The following is a 22837-nucleotide window of genomic DNA, read 5'->3' as shown; positions in this document are numbered from 1 at the left end:
TTCTCAGAATTGCCAGAGTAGTGCCTCTTACTACCTGCACATTATGCTGTTTGAATGACTTACTAAAAGTGTATAAAGTTTGAAGTAAATCTGTGATCCCAACGTCATGGTCTCCCCTCATGACATCAACAGAATATGCAAAACAGGAGGCATATATGACTGTGGGCAAAACAGATGCTAAAGAGAACTAAATTAAACTCCATCCAAACAGGCCTCAGAAGGCCCAATGGTACCAACTAGTCACCGTGTCATTCTCTGCCAATTTGTGGTGTCGGATGCAGGTACGGAGAGGCACACAGCACTCTCCCGGCCGATGTCAGTTTTCGTGACCGGAGAAAGGTATTTTGCAACCTACAGAAGAATTTAAGAGACCTTACGAGAACAGAGACACAGCTGTGTGGATATCAAGCCAGTATCAAGTAAGGAAGGGAAACATGAAAGGCATACATACAAAGGGTATACATGGGAAATGAACTCAAAGACAATATTACAGAAAGTGACACTGCACTGAAAGTACTACAGAGAAACAAGAGCCCAGGAGTAAACAATATTTCCTCATATTATTGAGGTCCTTGGGAGAGCCAGCCATAATAAAACTATTCCACCTCTTATGAAAGATGTATGACATACAACAAATATCCACAGGATTTCAACATGAATGTAATAATTCCTGTTCCAAAGAAGGCCGGTTTCAATAGGTGTGAATATTACCAAGCCATATGGTTAATAAGTCATACTTGCCAAACAGTAGCACAAATTATTTACGAAAGAATGGAAAGAGTGGCAGAAGCTGATGTCAGAAAAGATCAGTTTGGCTATCAGAAAAATGTATGACCCCATAAGCAATACTGATGCTACAACTACTCGTAAGAGGCTAGACTGAAAAAAAAAAGGTAAACTACGTATAAAACATTTGTTGATTTACAGAAAACTTTTGATGAATTGTGACTGGAATACACTGAAATTCTGAAGTACCAGGATTAAATACACAGAGTGAAAGTTATTTACAGCTTGTGCAGAAGACAGACTGCATTTATAACAATCAAGTACAAAAGGGAATAGCTGAGACGGGAATTAAACATCCCTGATGTTATTCAGTCTGCACTGAGCAAGCAGTACAGAAAAACCAAGAAGAAATTTGTTAAGGGGATCAATGCTCCAAGGAGAAGAAATAAAAACAATAAGGTGTGCTGATGGTGAGATTCCGTAAGGAACAGCGTAAAATGTAGATCAATTGTACAGAATGTGTAGTACCTTGAAAAGAGGAAATATGATGACATTAACAAGAGTAATGGAATGCTGTCAAATTAATTCAAATGATCCTGAGGTAATCAGGTTATGAGACGAGACATTAAAAGTAACAGAGCTTTGCTATTTGGAAGGAAGAAAAAGTGGGGTTAAATGCTGCATCAACACCAAGGTCATTACAGACAGGACACAATCTCAGAATGTTTCAAGGATGGGGTGGAAATCAGCTGTGCACTTTCAAATGAACCATCCCACAATTTGTCTGGAGTACATCTGATAAAATTAAATTTTTCTTGAGACATTGGAGTGTCATCTTCATCTTCGATAATGACGGAAGCTGAAGAAATGAATTAAAATTTGTGACAACTGGGACTTGTACTGGGGTCTCCTTGTGCTAGCTACCTGGATCCCCGTGCCACCGCAGCCATATAGCAGAAACAGCTGCACGGACTACCCTAGTCGAGTGCTCTCCCTAACACACATTTAAATTCACATCTTCAGCTTATTTACCCTTTCCAGATCGCCACTATTGCTGAGGCTCTCTGTTATTATAAAAGCATTCCAGCATTGGAGGTAATGGGGAAATCATTAATTTCTTCAGCTTTTGTTATTATCGCAGATAAATATGTGACTCAAATATCTCAACAAAAATTTCATTATATCATATCTATAGATCACATATGTTTGAGGTACAGGCAGGATTTCCCCATTACGTCCAATGCTGGGGTGATATTCCAATACCGGAGAGTCTCGGCAGTAGTGATAATCTAAGAAGGGTAAAATAAGCTTAAGAAGTGAACTGGAGTTTGTGTTAGGGAGAGCACTGGACTAGGGTACATCATGCAGCTGTGTTAGCTATAATGCTGTGGTGGTGTAATTACTAGCACACCTGTCTATATGCAGGGAGACCCAGGTTCAAGTCTCAGCTGTGGCACAAACTTTAATTCATTTCTTCAGCTTCTGTCATTGTCTGGAATAATTTAGGGAAATCACAGAAAATCTAAATTTGGATTGCTAGATGCTGACTTGAACTTCTGTCCTCCTGAATGTGAGCACAGTGGGCCATCTCATTCGGTTCTTTATTTGCGGACCAAAATAACTTATAAAGGCTGAGCTAGAGAGGATATAAAATGCAGACACTCTATAGCAAGACCAGTGTTCCTAAAAGAGAGAAATACTTTACCACTGAATAAAAAATTTAAGTGGTAGGAAGTCCTCTCTGAAAGTATTTCCCTGAAATGTAGCCTTAGACAGAAAAATGTTGAATATTAGATGGAAAAATTGGACAGCAAATGAAGAGGTATGGAATCAAAATGAGCTTTATGGCACTAACTGACTACAAGAAGTTGACTGAAAACATCCTGAGGGATCCAGGGATACACTTTGCTGTTGGAGGGATGCGTGAGAGGTAAAAACTGTAGACGGACACCAACGTTTGATTACAGTATGCAAATTAAATTGGATGTAGGTAGCAACATTTATGCAGAGATGATGAGACTTGCACAGGACAGGATAGTAGGGAGAGCTGAAGAAATCAGTCTTTGGGCAAAAGATCACAACAACATATGTCAGTGACAAAATGTCCTCATCATAGTCACGACAGAATCTCTTAATTCATAAATAATCTAGGCCCTACTTGTGGTTGCATGCAGACGCTACACGTTCACACTGATTACACTGGAAGTACATACTTTCTAAGCACTAATTCATTTATTTTTTTGATGCACAAAGCCATAAAAGTGGTTATACCTACAAAAGCAAAAGTAATTATTCAAGGACATTTTATATGGGCAGGTAGATTGAATCACAGAAATTAAAAAATATTAGCACTTTATTTACAAGAACAAAGAAAGAATAAACTAATGTTTTAACATATTTTCCTTTTGTGCCAGGTTTCTGAGTTTATTAACTCACAGAAGGACTAAAAAACAAAGACAATCAATTACAATGCTCTGGCACCTCTGATTCATCTTCAATTAACTTCAGTCAGATGAACTACGATCTTCATATTTAGATTTTTTCTTCTTTTTCTTTTTCTTGTGGTGTCTGCTTTTCTTCTCAGACCCTTCTTTCTCCTCCTTGGTGTGCTTCCAATATGAATAATAACTATTAGAGATACTCTCTTCCTTATCCTGAACATACTCCTCTTCTGATGCATAAGTGTGGGCAGTTTTATGTTCTTGAGCCGTTTGCTTGCCGTACGAAAATTCACTACTCTCTGAGTCACTTCTGTGAAAGTTCCTGCTCACTGCTTTCAATTTATACTGTTTGTGTTTTACATCATGGTATTTTTGTTTCTCAGAGTCACATTTGCTTGTTTCACCATACTCAAATTCGCTAGTGCTCATAGTCTCATACATTCTTTTCTTTCCATCTTTGATTCTCTTCTCTGATCTAGAAAATGAACTTTCGTGTGACCTGTGAGATTCAGATCTATGGCCATGTTTTTTGTGATGTTTGCTACGTTCTGTTTCATAATAAGTAGATTCCACTTTTCTTGCTCTTTCATTGTCTCCACTTTCCCAGTCACTACTCTCGGATCTCTCTCTCTTTCTTTTGTAGTACCAATTAGTATTTTTTTCTCTTCTACTTTCACTTTGAGTGCCTGAATGATCATCATAAAGAACCTGACTCATGTCTGTATTTGTTGAACTTTGTTCATACTTATCATATCTTAAACCAGCATCTCTTCTGTAAGACCCATTATGAACCTTTGACTCAGGGTCCCTCTTCCTAGAACCATATTTATCCTTTGTGTACCATTCCTGTGAATCATGCCTTCGTACCCCAGAAAAATCTCCACTGCTGTCATAAGCATTTGTTTCACTTTTTGTGTCACGATTATTCCGCTTCCATTCCGGTATATGGATCTCAGTCGTATCATTCTCCACTTTTATAATATTAGTTTCTGAACTTCTTGTACTTCCAACATCTTCTTCGTTTTCTTTACTATTGATTTCCCGAAGGAAATCCATCTGATTTTGTATAACTTCCCGTAATATCTGCAAGAAGAAAAAGACAAGTAAACACATGCACAAAGCATATCTTTGACACTTATAGGTTAGTTAGGAATAAAGTAATCCACTAAACAGCCGTTCCAAGTATTATATGATTCATGGAACTGTGAAATTCATAGTGACAGATTTTAAGTAATGGTACTACTAGCATGTCAAGGCCAAAGAACTATCACAAATGGCAAAGGAAATTAAGAAATTATAGAATAACAAAATAAGTGTAAAATATACAAAAGCAGACTTATTTTTGATGAGAGTTTTAATCAGAAAGTACCAGTTAAGAGACTCATGATATGGTTACTGGAGGATCAGATCAGAAATATACCATACATTTACATTTACAAGAGGATAACTTGGCAATAGGATTTTCATAATTTTTTATGTTTATGGTGTGTGAAGTTCAGAACTCAAATATCAGTCCCCCAAAGCAGTTCAAGTCAACTCGCAAAAAGGCTTGAGAAAGTTGACTTTGAAGTTTTCTAAGGAAGTGTCATTAATTATTGTTAAGGTGTTTTTGTTGACAGACCACATGGCTTAAAGGCTAACGTTGGAGATTGGTAATGGGATAATCAATGGATTGCTGGTTCAAGCCTCACTTTGGTCAGTTTCTATCTCTTTTCCCCCCGTTCAGTTCAAATATCTATATCATTCAAATACAAAATCCATCAAATATATGCTAATTAACAAATATCTAATCATCATGTTTTATAAAAATGTATCCAATCGTTGCCCCTAGTCTTAATATGTCTAAAGGAAACAACAAGGTCCTTTGGACATAGGTTTCAAAAATTGGTCGACAAGCAAAACAAAAAAATATCAAAATGTCAGAGTCATGACATCGAAATTGGCAAACGTGACTTCAAAGCTATATAAAGATTTTTTTAATCAACAGTGTAAAGCCATATGTAAAAAAAGGAAAGGTTTCTCTTACTGACTTATTCCTGGGATGGACAAATCTATTCCGCATTGCACAATGAAATTTTATTAAATGGTAGACATCTGACTACTTACACTGCACAAGTACTTACACCAACATGAACCTTATTAGTAATTCCTAGTGACATTTATTTGCACCGTGAAGTAAAAACTTAATTAAGCAATTGTAAAACTGCACCTACCTGATCAAATAAGAATGCAAATTCAATGATGGAAAAATTGCATAAAAATTCATTCAATTGTTCATCAATTGTCCTCACCAGTCTTTGATGAAATGATCAGATTTGTGTGGTTCATTTCACAACTTTGCTTTATTCTCATCTTTATGAATGTGAATGACGTTCGCTTTCCAACAGATATCTTGAAAAACGAAATTTACACCTGTAAAAATGCAGCATTTGTTTGGTGTGCTCAGCGCCACGAAAATGACTGTTCTCCATGGTTTTACGATGCTTATCACTCTGGTTCTACACCTACATCTACATCTATACTCAGAAAACCACCAGGCAGAGGATAGATACATCACATTGTGCCAGTTATTAGGCTTTCTTCCTGTTCCATTCATGTTTAGGACGTGGGAAGAATGACTGTTTGAATGCCTCTGTGCATAAAGTAATTATTCTAATCTTATCCTCATGATTTCTATGTGAGCGATACATGGGGGTTGTGGTACATCCCTAGCGTAATCATGTAAATAATTTAAAGCTGGTCTTGAAGCTTTGTTAAAATATTTTCTCAGGATAGTTTACATCTATCTTCAAGAATCTGCCAGTTCTGTTCCCTCAGTCTCACTGTGTCAATCTCCCACAGATTAAACACAACTGTGAGCATTTGTGCAGCACTTATCTGTATACATTCAATATCCCTGTTATTCCTGTATGGTATGGAATCCACACACTTCAACAATTTTCTAGAACTGGATGCACAAGTGATTTGTAAGCAATCTCTTTTGTAGACTGATTGCACTTCCCCGGTATTCTACCAGTAAACCGAACTGTACCAACTGCTTTTTCCTATGACTGACCCTATGTGATCATTCCATTCCATATCCCTACAAAGTGTTCTTGCCTCATGCGTCCTTCTCTACCAGCTTACCACCTCTAGCTGCCCTGACAGCTGCTCTCAATAATTTATCATCAATAACTAGTCTCGTCACTGCTATGACGCGTGTGTGTGTGTGTGTGTGTGTGTGTGTGTGTGTGTGTGTGTACTTTTGCAAGAAAAAGAGCAAGAGCTTGAGCTTGAAAGCTAGTGTGACGACTCATTTCTGTTATGGGTTCCTATATGCCATACATCAGTCTGTTATAGGCGAGTTGTTACCTTTCCTCTATTTTATGTATTGTTCCGTCAAGGAATTTGCATTGTTGTTAGGTATTAAAATAAGTTGCACAGTATACCTCAACATGGCTTTTTCGGTTAGTATGAACTTTCTTGCTACGATAACTAATTCTTCGTCGCTTTGCATCCCTCATTTCCATTAACAACTCCAACTTCGTTTTTGCACGTGCTCCCTCATCCTTCTTATAGCTGTAAACAAAAATGAAAAACTTTAAATCAAATTACAATTCAGTCACTAAACATTAATGAAATAATGTATTAAACCACAACAAAACAGAAATTTTCCACTAACAAACTACACCTTACACAAAGAAAATAAAAACATAAAACAAAACCCTTTTAAAGAAACCAAAGGAATGATCCAACTGGCATATATTTTTAGTATAGTAATTAGAGTTGTAGCAATCAATAAACTACATAATGGCCCTTGTAGAGCAGTCCACAGTTACAGCACCCTTACAGTGCAAACAATGCTTACATCCACAAATATCATGAGGCTTCTGTCAGTTCATTTTTACAACATCAAAAGTGTACTACAATATTATGTGCTATAGAACATACAATCCCACAGCTTTCTGTGCTTCTTGTTGCGAGAGGAGGTAGACTCTCCATAACACATTGTGTTCTCCTGTAAATGCTGCAGCCATTATATAAGTTCACTATTGCTACTACACACAAGATTTTCTTACCAACAGATCTTAAATGGCTGTGTCTGAAGTAGTTATATATTCAGGAGCCAGGACTGACGACAAATATCACTGCATAATTTTCAGTGTTGAATGTTGTTGTTGTTGTTATTGTGGTCTTCAGTCCAGAGACTGGTTTAATGCGGCTCTCCATGCTACCCTATCCTGTGCAAGCTTCATCAGTTCCAAGTACTTACTGCAACCAACATCCTTCTGAATCTGCTTATTGTATTCATCTCTTGGTCTCCCTCTCCAATTTTTACCCTCCACGCTGCCCTCCAATATTAAATTGGTCACCCCTTAATGCCTCAGAACATGTCCTACCAATTGGTTCCTTCTTCTTGTCAAGTTGTGCCACAAATTCCTCTTCTCCTTAATTCTATTCAGTACCTCCTCATAAGTCGCATGATCTATCAATCTAATCTTCAGCATTCTTCTGTAGCACCACATTTCAAAAGCTTCTATTCTCTTCTTGTCTAAACTATTTATCATACATGTTTCACTTCCATACATGGCTACACTCCATACAAACACTTTCAGAAAAGATTTGCTGTCACTTAAATCTATACTCGATATTAACAAATTTCTCTTCTTCAGAAACGCCTTCCTTGCCCTTGGCAGTCTACATTTTATATCCTCTCTACTTCAACTACCATCAATTATTTTGCTCCCCAAATAGCAACACATCTACTACTTCAAGTGTCTCACTTCCTAATCCAATTCCCTCAGCACCACCTGATTTAATTTGACTACATTCCATTACCCTCATTTTGCTTTTGTTGGTGTTAATCTTACATCCTCCTTTCAAGACTCTGAGCATTCCGTTCAACTGCTCTTCCAGGTCCTTTGCTGTCTCTGACAGAATGACAATGTCCTCGGCAAACCTCGAAGTTTTTATTTCTTCTCCATGGATTTTAATTCCTACTCCAATTTTTTCTTTTGTTTCCTTTACTGCCTGTTCAATATACAAACTGAATAACATTAGGGATATGCTAAAACCCTGTCTCACTCCATTCCCAACCACTGCTTCCATTTCATGCCCCTTGACTCTTATAACCACCATCTGGTTTCTGTACAAACTGTAAAATGCCTTTCATTCCCTGCATTTGATCCCTGCCACCTTCAGAATTTGAAAGAGATTATTCCAGTCAACATTGTCAAAAGCTTTCTCTAAATCTACAATGCTGAATATCAGTTCATTATTACTGTGCAGGGTTATTCAAATAAGACAATGGTCACCCACAAATGGCACATGGACCTACAAACTGACAGCATTATGAAGAAGTAGTCTGATAACCAGTGTGACCTCTCAATATAAATTCAATGTGATTAACTTTGACAATGACTTGGATCCACCATTCATTTACAAAATATATAAGTGCCAGCTCCAGAGGCTGTTACCCAACATACCTCAGGACATTGAATACGTGTGTAATAATCTCCAAGTGAATAAGTGTGTAATAATCTCTAAGCGAATAATAATCTCCAACTGGCCTGCATCAGAATTTTATAATTGTACATCAGAGTGTTATGCATCTCTCAGGGCATGCAGCTTCACAACATTTCTGTTGCGCCTTCCAAGAGTTAGATTTCCGATACGTGTTTATTATGTATTATAAATTAGGTGTGGTTTTGTTCATTGTTTCATTGGTAAAGTACCATTAACACATCTAAAGGTCTTGCGATCAGTACTTGGTCAATTTTTATCTGTCACTTATCACTTCTTTCATCTCTAACAATAGTTGTTAATGTGATAAATGCACCTTGGTTCTGAGTCCATGTTAAGGGGAGGAGCCCTATGACTGGCTAGGTAAGTCAGTTTGAAGGTCAGAGGAATACAATGGCATGCCAACTCCAATAGGACCATGATTATAGTCTCAGTAAAATTACTTGGTAGTTGACACTTCACACGTTGGAGCTGTCATTCTTCAATCAGAGTGCACACTGTCACACTTGACCTGTTCACTTTTGCCAAACTGTCACAACAAATGGTCAGTTCACTTACACTGTTGGCCCTAGTGCTGTATATGAAACTTGAATATTTTGCTACAAGGTTTGCATTTATTTGTTTTAAGTGTGATTGTCACATCTGATGAAATGCAAAAGAAAAGAGAGAGACCCAGGACTCTGGATGCAAAACACATCAGGAAAGAAAGTCGGGCAACGAATTGCGTTTAAAAGACACTAGCTCGTGTGTAATGTGTGGGAATGCTTTGAGTAGGAGGTGGAAAATTAGAGACACCTCTTACCAGTTCCAAGGTAATCACACAAACCACAGCCACAGTTAATGCTAGAGAATCAATTGTATTTCGAACTGGTAAAGAAAAAACAAAAAGGAAAGAAGTGAAACAGGACTCTCTTATCTTCACACACTTGGAAAGAACAGAAGTATTCAGAAATGAGTAACAAATCTGGATTCCTTCCCACAAGAAGCAAGTCAGTGTCACATATATGATTATAATCATAACAAAGATCGGCCTACATTAAATAAGCTTTGTATGACATTGCGTGAGGGCGAACTTTTTGAAGGCAGCAAATCGTTGTCGTGACAGATTCTGCAGAGTCTCAGTTTTAAATACAAAAATATTTCAGGATGTAAAATGTAGGTGGGATGAGAAGACACAGTCAGATGATTGAATTCCTTAGCCAATGACCATCAAGACTATTGAAAGTCACCGTATGATTCATACCATCTTGCTCATTATGTTTGTTTGATCTCCAACAGTCCCCTCCTGTATTTCATAATAGAGCAACCAACAACTTTATAGCCTGAACAATTCTTTCTTTTTTGGTTGAAAGAACAGGAATTAGTAGTCATAAGGCTGTTATAGCATGACTGACTTTGGGTGTCAGCAGGAATATAAGAGAGCTAGGAAGATATTTCTGCTTGTTAAATGTGACATGAAACAGATTTTAGACTACCTGGGCAATCATCATCAAACACTCATCCACAAGACTGAGAATACTGAGTATAAACAGACTACCTGGGCAATCATCATCAAGCACTCATCCACAAGACTGAGAATACTGAGTATAAACAGACAAACTTCAAGACAGTATGTCTTGCATAGGTATGTAATGGGTACAGTTGGAAGGAGTGGGGAAAAACCATGGTGGTTCAAGCAGTGTTAGAAAGCTGCTCCAAAAGCAAAGAGAGCTCTGCTGCATATTTAAACACAAACAAAGCCTCTTGGAATAGGGCAAAGTGGAGGGGTGGGGAGGCGATCGAGACCTGAACCAATCCAAAATTAGCATAAGGATAGCCTATGTGATGCATTCAACAAATTCAAAAGTAAATTTCCATCTACTGATCATACAGCAAGCCCTAAGGAGTTTGGTCTTACATTAAATCAGTAATGGATCAAAGCCATCTGTTCACACACTCACTGACCACAATGGCACTGAAACAGAAGATTTTTTCCAAAAATGTTTCACTGAGGAAAACTGTACTATGTTCCCTCCTTCCAATTGCTGTATGAATACTAAAATGACAGATATTGAAATAAGTGAGTGCCGGATAAAAAAATCAACTAAAATAGCTCAACAGAGGAAAGGTGATTGAACCTGATGGGTTGCCTATGTAAATCTAAGAGGGCTATTCAGAAAGTAAGATCCAACTGGTCATGGAATGGAAACTACAGTGAAAATCAAAAATGTTTTACTTGCTACAGTTGGCTACACCTTCCAGCTACGGGGTTGCCCAGAACATAATGCACTGCATTTTTTTTTCATCAATTCTTTATTGAACATAATGAGAATTACACACACGACAGAATGGTGTTTTATCTACACACCCTGTTTTTCCACATAATCTCCATTCCATTCTATGGTCTCCCTCCAGCACAAAACAAGCCCTTGTCAGTACCAATCCTTGTCCTGGTGGCGGAGACAGTGCTTCACTGTATGAATCACCCTCTCAAAGTCCTACAAATGTCTTCCACGAATGACACCCATTTAATGGCCCACACAAGTGGTAATCCAAGGGGGCTTGGTCAAGGCTGTAGGGTGGATGGGGTAACACTATCCACCTCGTTTTTGCGATGTGTTCAGCAGTCCTCAGACTTGTGTGGGACTGAGTGTCATCATGTTGCAGCAAAATATCTCCTGGGTTGCTGTGCCGCGTAAGTCACCAGAAGTGTGTCTTGAGTTTTGTTAATATGTTGGCATATGCTTCTGAGTTAATGGTACCACCTATTGGCTTCACATCAATGAGAATCACACCTTCACAGTCCCAGAGCATGATGATCATGATCCTACCAGCGGAAGCAGTTACTTTGAATTTTTTCTTCTGTGGGGAGTGGGAATGGAGCCATTCCATCGAATGTCGTTTTGTTTTGGGTTCAAAATGGTGAACCCAGGTTTCATCACTTGTCACAATCCAAGACGAGAACACCTCCCCCTCAGCTTCAAAACATTGCAACAAATCAAGACAACCATTTTTTCTGTGCAATTTGTGATCCACTGTTAGACACTGTGGGATCCATCTTGCACACCCTTTTGAATATCCAAGAGTGTGGATAACTGCATTCACACTTCCGTTGTTGATTGACAGATGCAGCATCAACTACCGACTTGTAATGCATCTGCCCTTGCGAATGACAGCATCAGCTTGCTGCAACTTGTCAGGTGTGACAGCCATGGATGTTCTCCCAGACAGTTGCAAATCATGGAGATCCGCCGAACCACCTACTGATGACCTGACCCTGCGTGAACAGCGACTAACTGTAATTCTGTCGACAGCAGATGCTCATTAGACTTTGCACAAGCGTTTGTGAATATTTCCCACAGTTTCTTTCGCTGCAGTCAGAAATTCAATGATGGCACATTGCTTGTAACATACGTAACTTACAGACACCATTTTGAAACTGTCCTGCAGCTACGTTATCTGTCAGAAGTCACAGACACTTGGCGTGCTCACTCAGGAAACTTCAAATAACACATATGTAACATTTTGCATTCGTAACATTGTTTGCAGCCGAGAAAAAAAATGTAGTGCATTACTTTCTGGGAAACCCTCATACTTCTCTACATAGTCACCAGACATTTGTCATAGTGTGGTACCAACTTTCCAATACCCTTGTTATGAAAGGCACCCGCCTGTGCCTTCTGTCAGTTCTCTACACTGATCTGGAGCTTGCTGTCTGTGCCAAAATGTTGTCCTCATAGCCAGTGGTTCATGTGAGCAGACATGAAAATCTGGCCTATATGGTGAGTAATCAGACATTTCTCACTGAAAACATTGTAGGGATGTTCTCATTGCCCCTGCACTGTGAGTCTGAGAACTGTAGGGCAGCAGGCAATGCACGACAGTTATATTCTGTGAGCTGGATGAAATCAGACGAAATCTCTGTGGCAAAGCAAGCTGGGATAATTTTACTTCCCCCTCTTGTTTTGCCATCTGCCTCCTAAAATTCATTTTTTTCAGTTTTAACTGATTATCATTAACATACGTGAATATAATCTGCATTTTCATGAAAGAGAAAGGTTAACCCTTAGTCCAAGTATATAACACCAGATCTAATTTTGTGCTTAGTTTTATGTATGTAATTGATTTTCTAATTTATTTTGACTATTACTAGTTAGTATCTTTTATTATAGTGTCTAATCAGTAATTGTTTCGTAACTTGAATTCTGTTGTTGACATATAAACAAATATAAATTCTATACTAATTATAAATATTTGGAAGACGAAATACTAGTAATCTTAAAGTATCTATTTGCCTCTACTCGAAAACATGTTAGCAAAATCAGTCCCTTCATTAATTCCAAAGTACTTAACAGTTTTGTCAAAAGTATTGTTTACATAACGATGTATGTTAATTTCATCATTTAAACAAATAATTCAGCCTAAACCTTGTAGTAGAAGAAACTGTTCAAAGGAACAAATTTTTTTATGTATTCAGTTAATTTAATGAGTTAAGTTTTAGTTGTAATTTAAGTAAATTAAGCTTCAAACAATGTGTGGTTTAGGCCCCTATTATTGTGGTGATATGTAAGGGCCCGATTTTTGGTCCCGAGACAATCAGTCCACGGCCGAGTTTCAGACGAGGAACTTGTGTTGGTTGAAACGACATCAATGTATCAACTTAACAATGAAATAAGTGTTACACCAATAGGCTGTGTGTTAAAGCAATTTATTCGTAAGACTGTGAACTGTATGGTTAGGTTTTTACTGCTTGTTGATGTTCAACAGGAAACTATTGTAGCAGTATGTGGATGTTCGCCTGCAAACTATTAATGAGGCTTATCAAAAGTTGGACAATAGTGCACTGGACATACATAACTGTGTATGATTGGGCGGTTGTGAAAAGTAAAAGTAAAAGACTGTGAATGGCAACTGTGCATCTGTCGACTACATCATTTACAGTAGACAGTAGCTGCACATCCAAACCCTAATTTTTCAGCCAGTACGTCGACACTGAGGTCAATCAAAGAAGAAATACAGTAGGCAAATTGCTACATCTCCCACAGACACTCATACTTGGTGGAAGACACTATTTTCTATGCATCTTTGTGTGCTCACTGTGCACTCAGAACTGAAAAGAGTAACATGACATGATCAATGAGCATAGTGTTGAACCCATTTATGTAAATCTTCATTGGATTTTCACTGAGGTTTCCATTTGGTGACTGATTGGACCTCACTTTCTGAACAGCCCTCAAACATACAGTACGTGAAAGAAATTATCTTCTTCCAGCAGTAGTATACTGTTAATCAAAGAAAGTATGAAGTGTTCCTACTGACTGGAAACATAAGCACATCATTCCGCATTTTCCAGAAAAGTTTTCAACCTGACACAAAAAAACAATGGGTCATAGAATTTTGAAATACTGTTTTATGCTTGTGTATTTTGATCTCTCTGGTGACCAAAAATCTGTTTTATAGGAATCAACACAGGTTATGTAAACAACAGTTGCGTGAAACACAGATTGCTCTGGTCATCCAAGGATCCAGAAGTAAGTAGATTCTGGCACCCATGTTGATGCCATAGTCTTGACTTCCAAAAGGTGTTCAATAAAGCTTGCAGTGTTACCTAATGAATGAAATATTTGCATATGGAATATCAGACTAGATTAATGACTGGAATGAGAAGTTCCTAGCAATTACAATACAGAATGTCATTCTTAACGGTCAGAAATCTTCAGAGGCAAAATTAACTCCAGGCATGATTGAAAGGATTTTTATACGATCATTATTGTGCACAGTGAAAGTGGTACACAAAGTACCCTTCACCATACACTATAATGTGGTTTGCTGATGATGGATGTGGATGCCGGTCTTTCTCGATAGTGCTCTGGTTTTGAAAGGCACTTTCATGTTTTCATTTCAAACAGTTGGGCATTTGGATTTTGATTATTCCCACAAAAGAAAGAACGGAAAGAAATATTTATGGGGAGTGGCGAATACACGTAGAATTCCTAAGGAAAGTTATGTATGAACAATAACATTATACAATAAAAATTTGAATTAATGGAAAGCTACTCAAAAATTACTGATGGAAAGATTTAATTTCATGTACACAATGAAATACGTCTCTTCCAGATTCAATTTTCACTCTGCAGTGGAGTGTGCACTGATATGAAAGTTCCTGGCAGGATTAAAACTGTGTTAACACTGTTCACTTTACTTCATGGGACCTTCATCATGATTTTTTGTATCCAGGCCTCATTCAGAAAGAGTGACACAATGAGAAATGTAACAATTACTGCAACCTTTACAGCCTACTAAATGCAGAAATAAGTCAAAGCATTAATTCTTACAATTAGTCATAGTCTTATGTGTTTCATTAACCTAAATTGTTGCCCAAGATGAACACACATCATGAATACATAAGAGAAAATAAATTGATAGTATGGAAAGTTCTCACAGAACGTACATATTTTAGGAGTCAAGGGGATCATTCTGTGAATAGCAGAAGCATTGAGTCACGTGAGTATAAACCGAGAAGAAAAACACTGGGAACAAGGCTGAATGACAATACAGGAGAGAGAAAGTTACGAGACAGTAACAAAGGGAGGTCGATAAAAGGTTTAGGATAGAAGAAAGCCACTAGGTGGTATAAATAGTAAGGAAAGTTCAGGCAGAATGTAGGTAATTTAAGAGTAAAGAAGACCACTCACTGAATAAGCGTTGGACTGATGACAGGCACACACATGAAAGAGAAAGCTCCACAATTACTTATGAAAACTAAATTAATGCAATTCAGTTATAAAAATAGTTAAAACAGAACACAAAGTAATTAATTTTAATGTAAACCATTTAACTCTAGTCAACACATAATGTAAACGGTATTACCCTCTGTTACATGGTGTTACCATTTGGTAACTAACTGTAAATTTACTTATAATGCTAAGGAAACTGCTTGTATATGCATGATGTTGACATCTGGCAACAAACACAATCTGGCTGCATCAAGCATTACTACATTCGCAGAAACAGTTCGAAACTGATAATCTCTGCTGAAGGTCAAGTGTACATAAACACACGTGAAAGTAACTGAAAGAGTAAATTATTTTTGACATTTAGATCACAAGTAGTTACATTTTTAAGGTATGTAAAATGATTTTTAATGATAGCACAGATTTTGTTTCCATGTCTCTGTAACACAATGATTAATAAATAACAAATAATTTCAGTTTGTCGCTATATGGCGACAGTTACTGAATAAATCTAAATTTATATTTTCAACCTGTTACATAGTATTTTGTGTTCCAGACCCTAACCGCAGATATTTTTTTCACTTTAATTGGTCCCCTAAAAAGGGTCATGCAATACAGGGTTAATTTCTGTCATAGAAATAATTAAAAATATTTCATATGTTGACTAAGAATATTATGAAAAGGATAGTTGCTACTCACCATATAGTGGAAATGCAGAGTTGCAGACATGCACTACAAAAAGGCTATCAGAAAATGAGTTTTCAACCAACAAGGGCTTCATTGGAGATGAAACACAAACACACACACACACACACACACACACACACACTCATGCAAACGCAACACATACATGACCGCAGTCTCTGGTGTGTGTGTGTGTGTGTGTGTGTGTGTGTGTGTGTGTGTGTGTGTGTGTTCAAAGAAAGCTCATTTTCTGACAGTCTTTTTGTTGCTCATGTCTGCGACTCAGCATCTCCGCTATATAGTGAGTAGGAAACAACCTTTTTGTAATAGAGTTACACTCAAAACCGGATTTTCCATGACTGAATATCTTAACCAAGAGCACAAAAGTTTCAGGTACTACGAGACTTTATAAACAAATGAAATAAATAATATAAGATATCAACTTACGAGATACTGAGCTCGTCTGCTTTCAGAAATGCTGGAGGCATTGTATTCGCAACCGCATAATTATAAAGAGCGAGCCTTTCAGAACTGCTAAAGTCGGACATTAGCCTCTCTGCTGTCTGTGGCACATTTCTCGCCTCAAGTGTTGAATTATCTGAAAAAATACCATTTCATCACATTTACAACAAATCTATTTGTCAACTGCATCACTGTGACTTAAGTTCATCACAACAACTTCATTACAACAATATTATATTTATGCTCATCATGAAATACAAAATAATGATGAAGGACACATTATCTTTGCTGTCAGCCTTGTACAATAACATTCTAATGGGATATCTATCTTTTTTCATCATTTTAAATCATGTTGTTTTGAGAACTAAATGAAGATAGTTCATCCCATCCTCCATCAAATATTTCATACAACATGAATTAAATCAAAATTGGTTGCTGCTCATGACACAGAGGAAGCAATCAGTGGCAGACAATAACATTTAAATGTAGGCTACACTAATGCACAAAATCAGATTTACACACACACACAGCATTTGTTGCTTCTAGCCACTGAGCCTGAGGCCTGACTTATCACATGTAACTCTATTTTATAACATACTTACATTAATTTACTTCCTCTCAGGCCTCAGAGCCCAAAGACGACAGAGGTAGTGTGTATGAGTTGTGTATGTAAGAACATTTGTGTGTTTTTCTAAACCTGAAGAAGGACTTCGTCCATTAGCTTAGCCTAGTTTTAAATGTGCCTATCTGCTGCTCAACATTTCCTTTACGTGGGAAGCAGTAATCTAGCCTAATCTGCATTGTTGTTATTCCAGTTAGGGTTTTCAATTGTTTAAATACTTCATACAATTTGACAGACTAAATATGTCTGCCTGTTTGAACTACACAACAAATCAAGATTGATAACTCAGCTATGCCAATTTGCTTCTAAATTTACATCTATACTCTGCAAACCACTGTGAAATGCATAGCAGAGGGTACTTTTATTGCACCATTTATTAGTAGCTTTTTCCTTTCTATTTGTATACAGAGCATGGAAAGAGTGCTTACTTGAAGGCCTTTGTATGTACTGTAATAACCCTATTCTCTTTGTGTTCGCTATGGTAGTGATACTTAGGGCTTGTTGTATATTCCTAGATTCATCACTCAAAGCTGCTTCTAGAAACTTTCGAAGTAGGCTTTTATGGAACAGTTCGCATCTGTCTTCAAGACTTCGCCACTTCACTTTGCTTAGACTCTCTGCGACACACTCCCAAATGTCAAACAAACCAGTCACAATAAGTGCTGCCCTTCTTTGTATATGTTCAATATCCCCCGTTAGTACTATTTGGAACGCATAGTACACACTTGAGCAATACTCTAGGATAGGTGGTATGAATGTTTGGCATACAATCACCTTTGTAGACCGATTTCATTTCCCTAGTATTCTACCACTTGCTTTACCTATGGGATTATTCAATTTCAATTTCATATCTCTACAGATTGTTACTCCCAGGGATTTGTACAAGTTGATTGATTCCAACTGTGACTCACTGATATTGTATCGTAGGATAATGAGTGTTTTTTTATTTTATTTTGTAAAGTGCACAAAAATATGTTTCTGTACATTTCAAGCAAGTACGCAATCTTCGCATGAAATCTTATTGAGATCTGACTGAATATTTGGGCTCCTTCTTTTAGATAGTATTTCAATAGAGACAACTGCATCACCTGCGAAAAGTCTAAGATCATCTGCAAGGTCATTAATATACAATGTGAACAGTAAGGGTACCAACTTGCTTCCTTGGGGAACGCTTGAAGTTACTTCTACATCTGTTGATGATTCTACAGCCAAGATAACATGCTGTCTCATCTCCACCAAGAAATTCTCAATTCAGTGACAAATCTCAATCAATACACCATATGATCATACTTTCGATAATAAATGTATGTGTGGTACTGACTCAAATGCCTTTCAGAAGTCAAGAAATACTGCATCTACAAGACTGTTCTGATCCATGACTTTCAGGGTGTCGTGTGAGAAAAGTGTGAGTTGAGTTTCACACGAATGATGTTTTCAGAATCCGTGCAGGTTGACATGGTGGAAGTCATTCTGTTTGAGGCATCTCATAACATTTTAGCCCCAAAAATGTTCTAAGATTCCACAACAAATACATGTCAAGTATATTGGATGGTACTTTTGTGGATCACTTATGATGCCCTTCTTGCATATGGGTGTGACCTGTGCTTCCTTCTAACTACTGGGCACAGTTATCATTTGGAAGGATTTTCAGTACATTTTGTTTAAAACAGGGGCTAACACAGCCACAAATTCAATATAGAATCTGATATGGATTCCATCAGGCAGCTCTGGAGCTTTGTTCAGTTTCAAATATTCCTGATATTTTTCAATGCCACTTACACTAATATCTTTTTCACTCATCTTTGCAGTTAGTTATTATCATGTTACACAGATCATTTGCATGATACATCATAATGATGTGGAAAGAGTTATTTTACATTCAAATTACACGTTCATTTGTAAGTGTGGCTAAATGCTGATCATTTAAAAGGTGGTGTGTTTTTTCTTTTTTTAGAAATTCAGATTGAAGTTAGTAATTCCTACCCACCACCTTCTATACATTATAACTACAGAAATTCTTCAACAGAACGGAAAGAGTTATCCAGCAGTAACTTTTTCAGTTTGTTATCAAATTTTACTTTGCTGACTATCGGACACTTTATATCATTGGATAAGTTATCAAAAATGTTGGTTGCAGTATTGTGCACCCCTTTCTGCACCAAGACAAACCTTAATATGGAGTATTGAATGTAATTTTACATTCTGGTACTGTAATTATGTACATCACTGTTCCTTTTGAGTGAGCTACAGTGGATTATTTACAACAAACTTCATGGGAAATAAATATTCTGTGAAACAGTTGTCAGAATGCCCAGCTCCCTAAATAGATGTCTACAAGATGATCATCGGTGAGCACCGCATACTGTTCTTACAACAGGTTTTTGAGTAATGACGAGTGCTTTCTTAAACATGAGTTATTACAGAACATCATTCCATAAGTCACTCAATGAAACTATGCAAAATATGTCAACTTAGTGATTCGTCTCTCCCAAAGATTTGCAATGATTCTAAGTTATTTTATGCATTTCAAAATCACCTTTTTCCAGTTTAAATTCTCATCATTATGGATGGCTAAAGTTTTTGAAATTTCTTTGATAGTTGTTATTTCCACACTACATATCATACATATACATTTTTATAGAACCTCTAAATGTGCAGAACTGAATACGTTGTGTCTTTCTGAAATTTACAGTAAGACCCTTTACAGAAAACCAGTCAACAATAGCTTTAAGATACTATTTACCATTTCTTCTGTTGCAGTATGCATGCTTGGGTTGGTTAGAACAGTAGTGTTATCTGCAAAAAGCACTAAATCTGCTTGTTGTATACTGGACAAAATATCGTTTACACATACAAGGAACAACACCGAATCTAAAACTGAGCCTTGGGGAACCCTATATGTGTTTTCTCCTCAGTCAGAAGAATCTTCCCTGATTACATTGGTTGAATTATTAAGTACAACTTTCTGCATTCTTTTGGTTAGATATGACGTTATCCATTGGTTGGCTATACCACCAATTGCATAAAACTTCAGTTTGTCTAGATGAAAACTGTGATTCACAAACTCAAATACCTTTGATATGTTCCAAAAAATACTAACCGGTATTATTTTGTTATTTAATGCTGGTAAATTTGATGAGTGAATGTGTAAGTAGCAGGGCTGATGATAAAATATCAATATATCAATATATCGATATTTTTTCCAAAAGATATCGATATATATTGGCAATATTTTTGTCACTTATATATTGATATCGAAATGGCAATATCAAGTGCCAGTATTTTAATTTTATATCAAATTTTTCACAATTTTCAATACATATTTGAAGTTTTTTTTTAAATTGTAGTAGAACATAATATTACTTTCACTGTGTGAAGGATTCTTTCTACTTTTTCAGCTTTCATCACGTCCAGTCTTTCCCTCTGACTGTTTGAAGCAAGTACATATGGCCCAAAGAAGAAGTCCAATTGCACTGAGGGGCGGCAGTGAGAGTGGAATAACAAGGTATCTGATATGAAGAAATAGCACACCAATTGTGTTAAAAAACAAATTTTAATGAAATTAGTGCAAAAAAAGTCAGACACATGGGAAGTTCTCCTCCTGTTTTTTTAAATTACAATGGGGTATTGCATCATGTGTTCCTGCCTTATGGTCATACGGTGAATAAGGAATACTGCCTGAAACTTACGTGCTGTTTGTATGACCAGGACTGTGGCAAAAGCGCTCGTGGAAATTGCATCATGATAATGCTCCCACTCACACCTCAATGCTTGTTCGTGATTTTTTGGCATAAAACAAATCATTTTTTTGCCTTAGCCACCGTATTTCCTGGATCATGGACCCCTGCAACTTCTTTCTACTATCAAAGCTGAAGGGAACTATGAAAGAACATCATTTTGCCACCATTGCTGAGATGATAACAGAATCGCTGAAGGAGCTGAAACCCACAAAGGTAAGTTAGTTCCAGAAGTGTCTCCAAGATTGGAAAAAGTGCTGGCAGAAGTTATTATATCTGAGGGGGATTACTTGACGGGGATGTAGTTGATTTCCATTGCCTTTTGATCATACCCTATGTTTCAATCTCTCTGGAAAAATGCCATGAGTTAGTGATGCATTACATATTTAATGTAAGGTTTATTATACGTGTATGAATCTTTAGCACTCTGCTTGGAACACAATCAAATCCAGATGAGTTTTTATTTTTTAGAGAATATATAATTTTCTTAATTTCAGAAGGTGAAGTTGGTGAAACATTCACGTGACTGAATTTTAAGAGAGTTGTTTTTTCAGTGAACCGCAGCAATTCTTTTCTTGAATAGTTTGTCCTTATATTTTCAACTATATTTAAGAAATGATTGTTAAACATATCTGATATATGTGACTGATCATTTGTAGCCCTTCCATTTTATTCAACAGTGATGTTATCCTGTTCTGTGGCCTGTTATCATGCCTCTCATTTCACTACATTCTGTATAGCCTGTTGTCGGAAATACTGATTTCTGGCATGAGGTCAATGTTCCTTTATTCTAAAGGAACATTTGAAAATGGATGCAAGCATTTCTGCTTTTGTTTTCCTACCCTTAATTTCAATTCCTGTCTCATCCATGAGCTCCTGGACACTAATTTTTGTACCACACACAGCTTTGATATACAACCAACACTTCTTTGGCTTTTGTGATATGACAATATTCTGCTGCAGCAGATGTTGAAGGGTTCTTGCTTTGCCTTCTTGACAGCCAAACACGTTTTATTCAGCACATCTCTACCTATAGCCCTATGCTTTGTCTTAAAATTACTAAGCTGTAGTCTCTATTTCCTTGGATGTTTGTTTATAACGACTGCATAGTATGAAGGATCGCTCCCACCATGAATTGTTCTATTCACTACATATCTATCAAGTGCATGGTCAATTGTTCTTTTAAAGCTGTAGATCATCTACATGCTCCTGACCTGAGCAAAAGTTTCAAATTCCTCACTAAGATATGACACTACTCTTCATTACCTAAGTTTAGGGACCGATGACCTCTGCAGTTTGGTCCCTTTCATCCCTAAACCAACCAACCAACCAACCTAAGTTTACTTAGCATATAAAATATTTCTACTCATTTTATTTTCATTTTTACTTTAGTAATCACTGTTGCTACAACTGTCTTATCGACACTGATACCAGCTTTAACATGGACATTCTCTTAAAGATCATGTTTATTTGCTGCCATTTGATTCCATATATTTTCATCATGTATGGTGATCCAGTCTATCTATTCTAGGCAGTTTTCAGAGAAGCTGTTCAGTAATGTTTTGCTGGGTGTGAATGTGTTAAGGGGATAGTCTACAAAAACTGTTTTTAGCTTGAAATGTTTTCTGGGATGTCTATTTTATTGTAGTATTCATCATGACTTCCTAAGAAACTCCATTACTGAGTTACAAAGCGATTTGTGAAAGTGTCTCTGAAAACCACTCACAGTGTGGAGAAAATAGCTGACATGTAATTTTAGTGACAGTGTCAGAGATATAAAAGAAATTATGAATTTCCTCAATCTTGAGACTGGAGCAGCCTGTTAAACTTCTGCACAAAAGCATATGAAAATCATACTGAGCGAGCAGAGTAGCGGATGACAGAAGCTGACAGAGGACCGCAGTACCATCAAGGCCACATGGAAGATGGAAGAGGACCTGCTTTTGGATC

The 22837-nt window shown here is 37.1% G+C and overlaps 1 protein-coding gene across 2 annotated transcripts in view; it reads right to left on the bottom strand.

Annotated features, from left to right (window-relative positions):
* Positions 1-3080: 3080 nt before the first annotated feature.
* LOC126416102 (glutamic acid-rich protein-like) overlaps positions 3081-22837 on the bottom strand; it is a 73977-nt gene continuing 54220 nt past the window's right edge. Inside the window, exons 1-4 of one of the 2 annotated variants that reach the window (XM_050083614.1) lie at positions 20840-21206; positions 16514-16664; positions 6596-6725; positions 3081-4250 (exon numbers count right to left, since the gene is read on the bottom strand). In XM_050083614.1, coding sequence (XP_049939571.1) covers positions 3231-4250; positions 6596-6725; positions 16514-16664; positions 20840-20954 — 1416 coding nt within the window. In that variant the 5' untranslated portion in view covers positions 20955-21206 and the 3' untranslated portion in view covers positions 3081-3230. Of the gene's footprint in view, positions 4251-6595; positions 6726-16513; positions 16665-20839; positions 21207-22837 lie in introns of those variants that run through there. The other variant, XM_050083604.1, reaches the window with a different exon arrangement.

Source organism: Schistocerca serialis, chromosome 1 (assembly GCF_023864345.2).
Source record: "Schistocerca serialis cubense isolate TAMUIC-IGC-003099 chromosome 1, iqSchSeri2.2, whole genome shotgun sequence".
NCBI lineage: Eukaryota > Metazoa > Arthropoda > Insecta > Orthoptera > Acrididae > Schistocerca > Schistocerca serialis.
The sequence above is the reverse complement of the archived record's forward strand: the minus strand, read 5'-3'. Positions and strand labels throughout refer to the sequence as shown.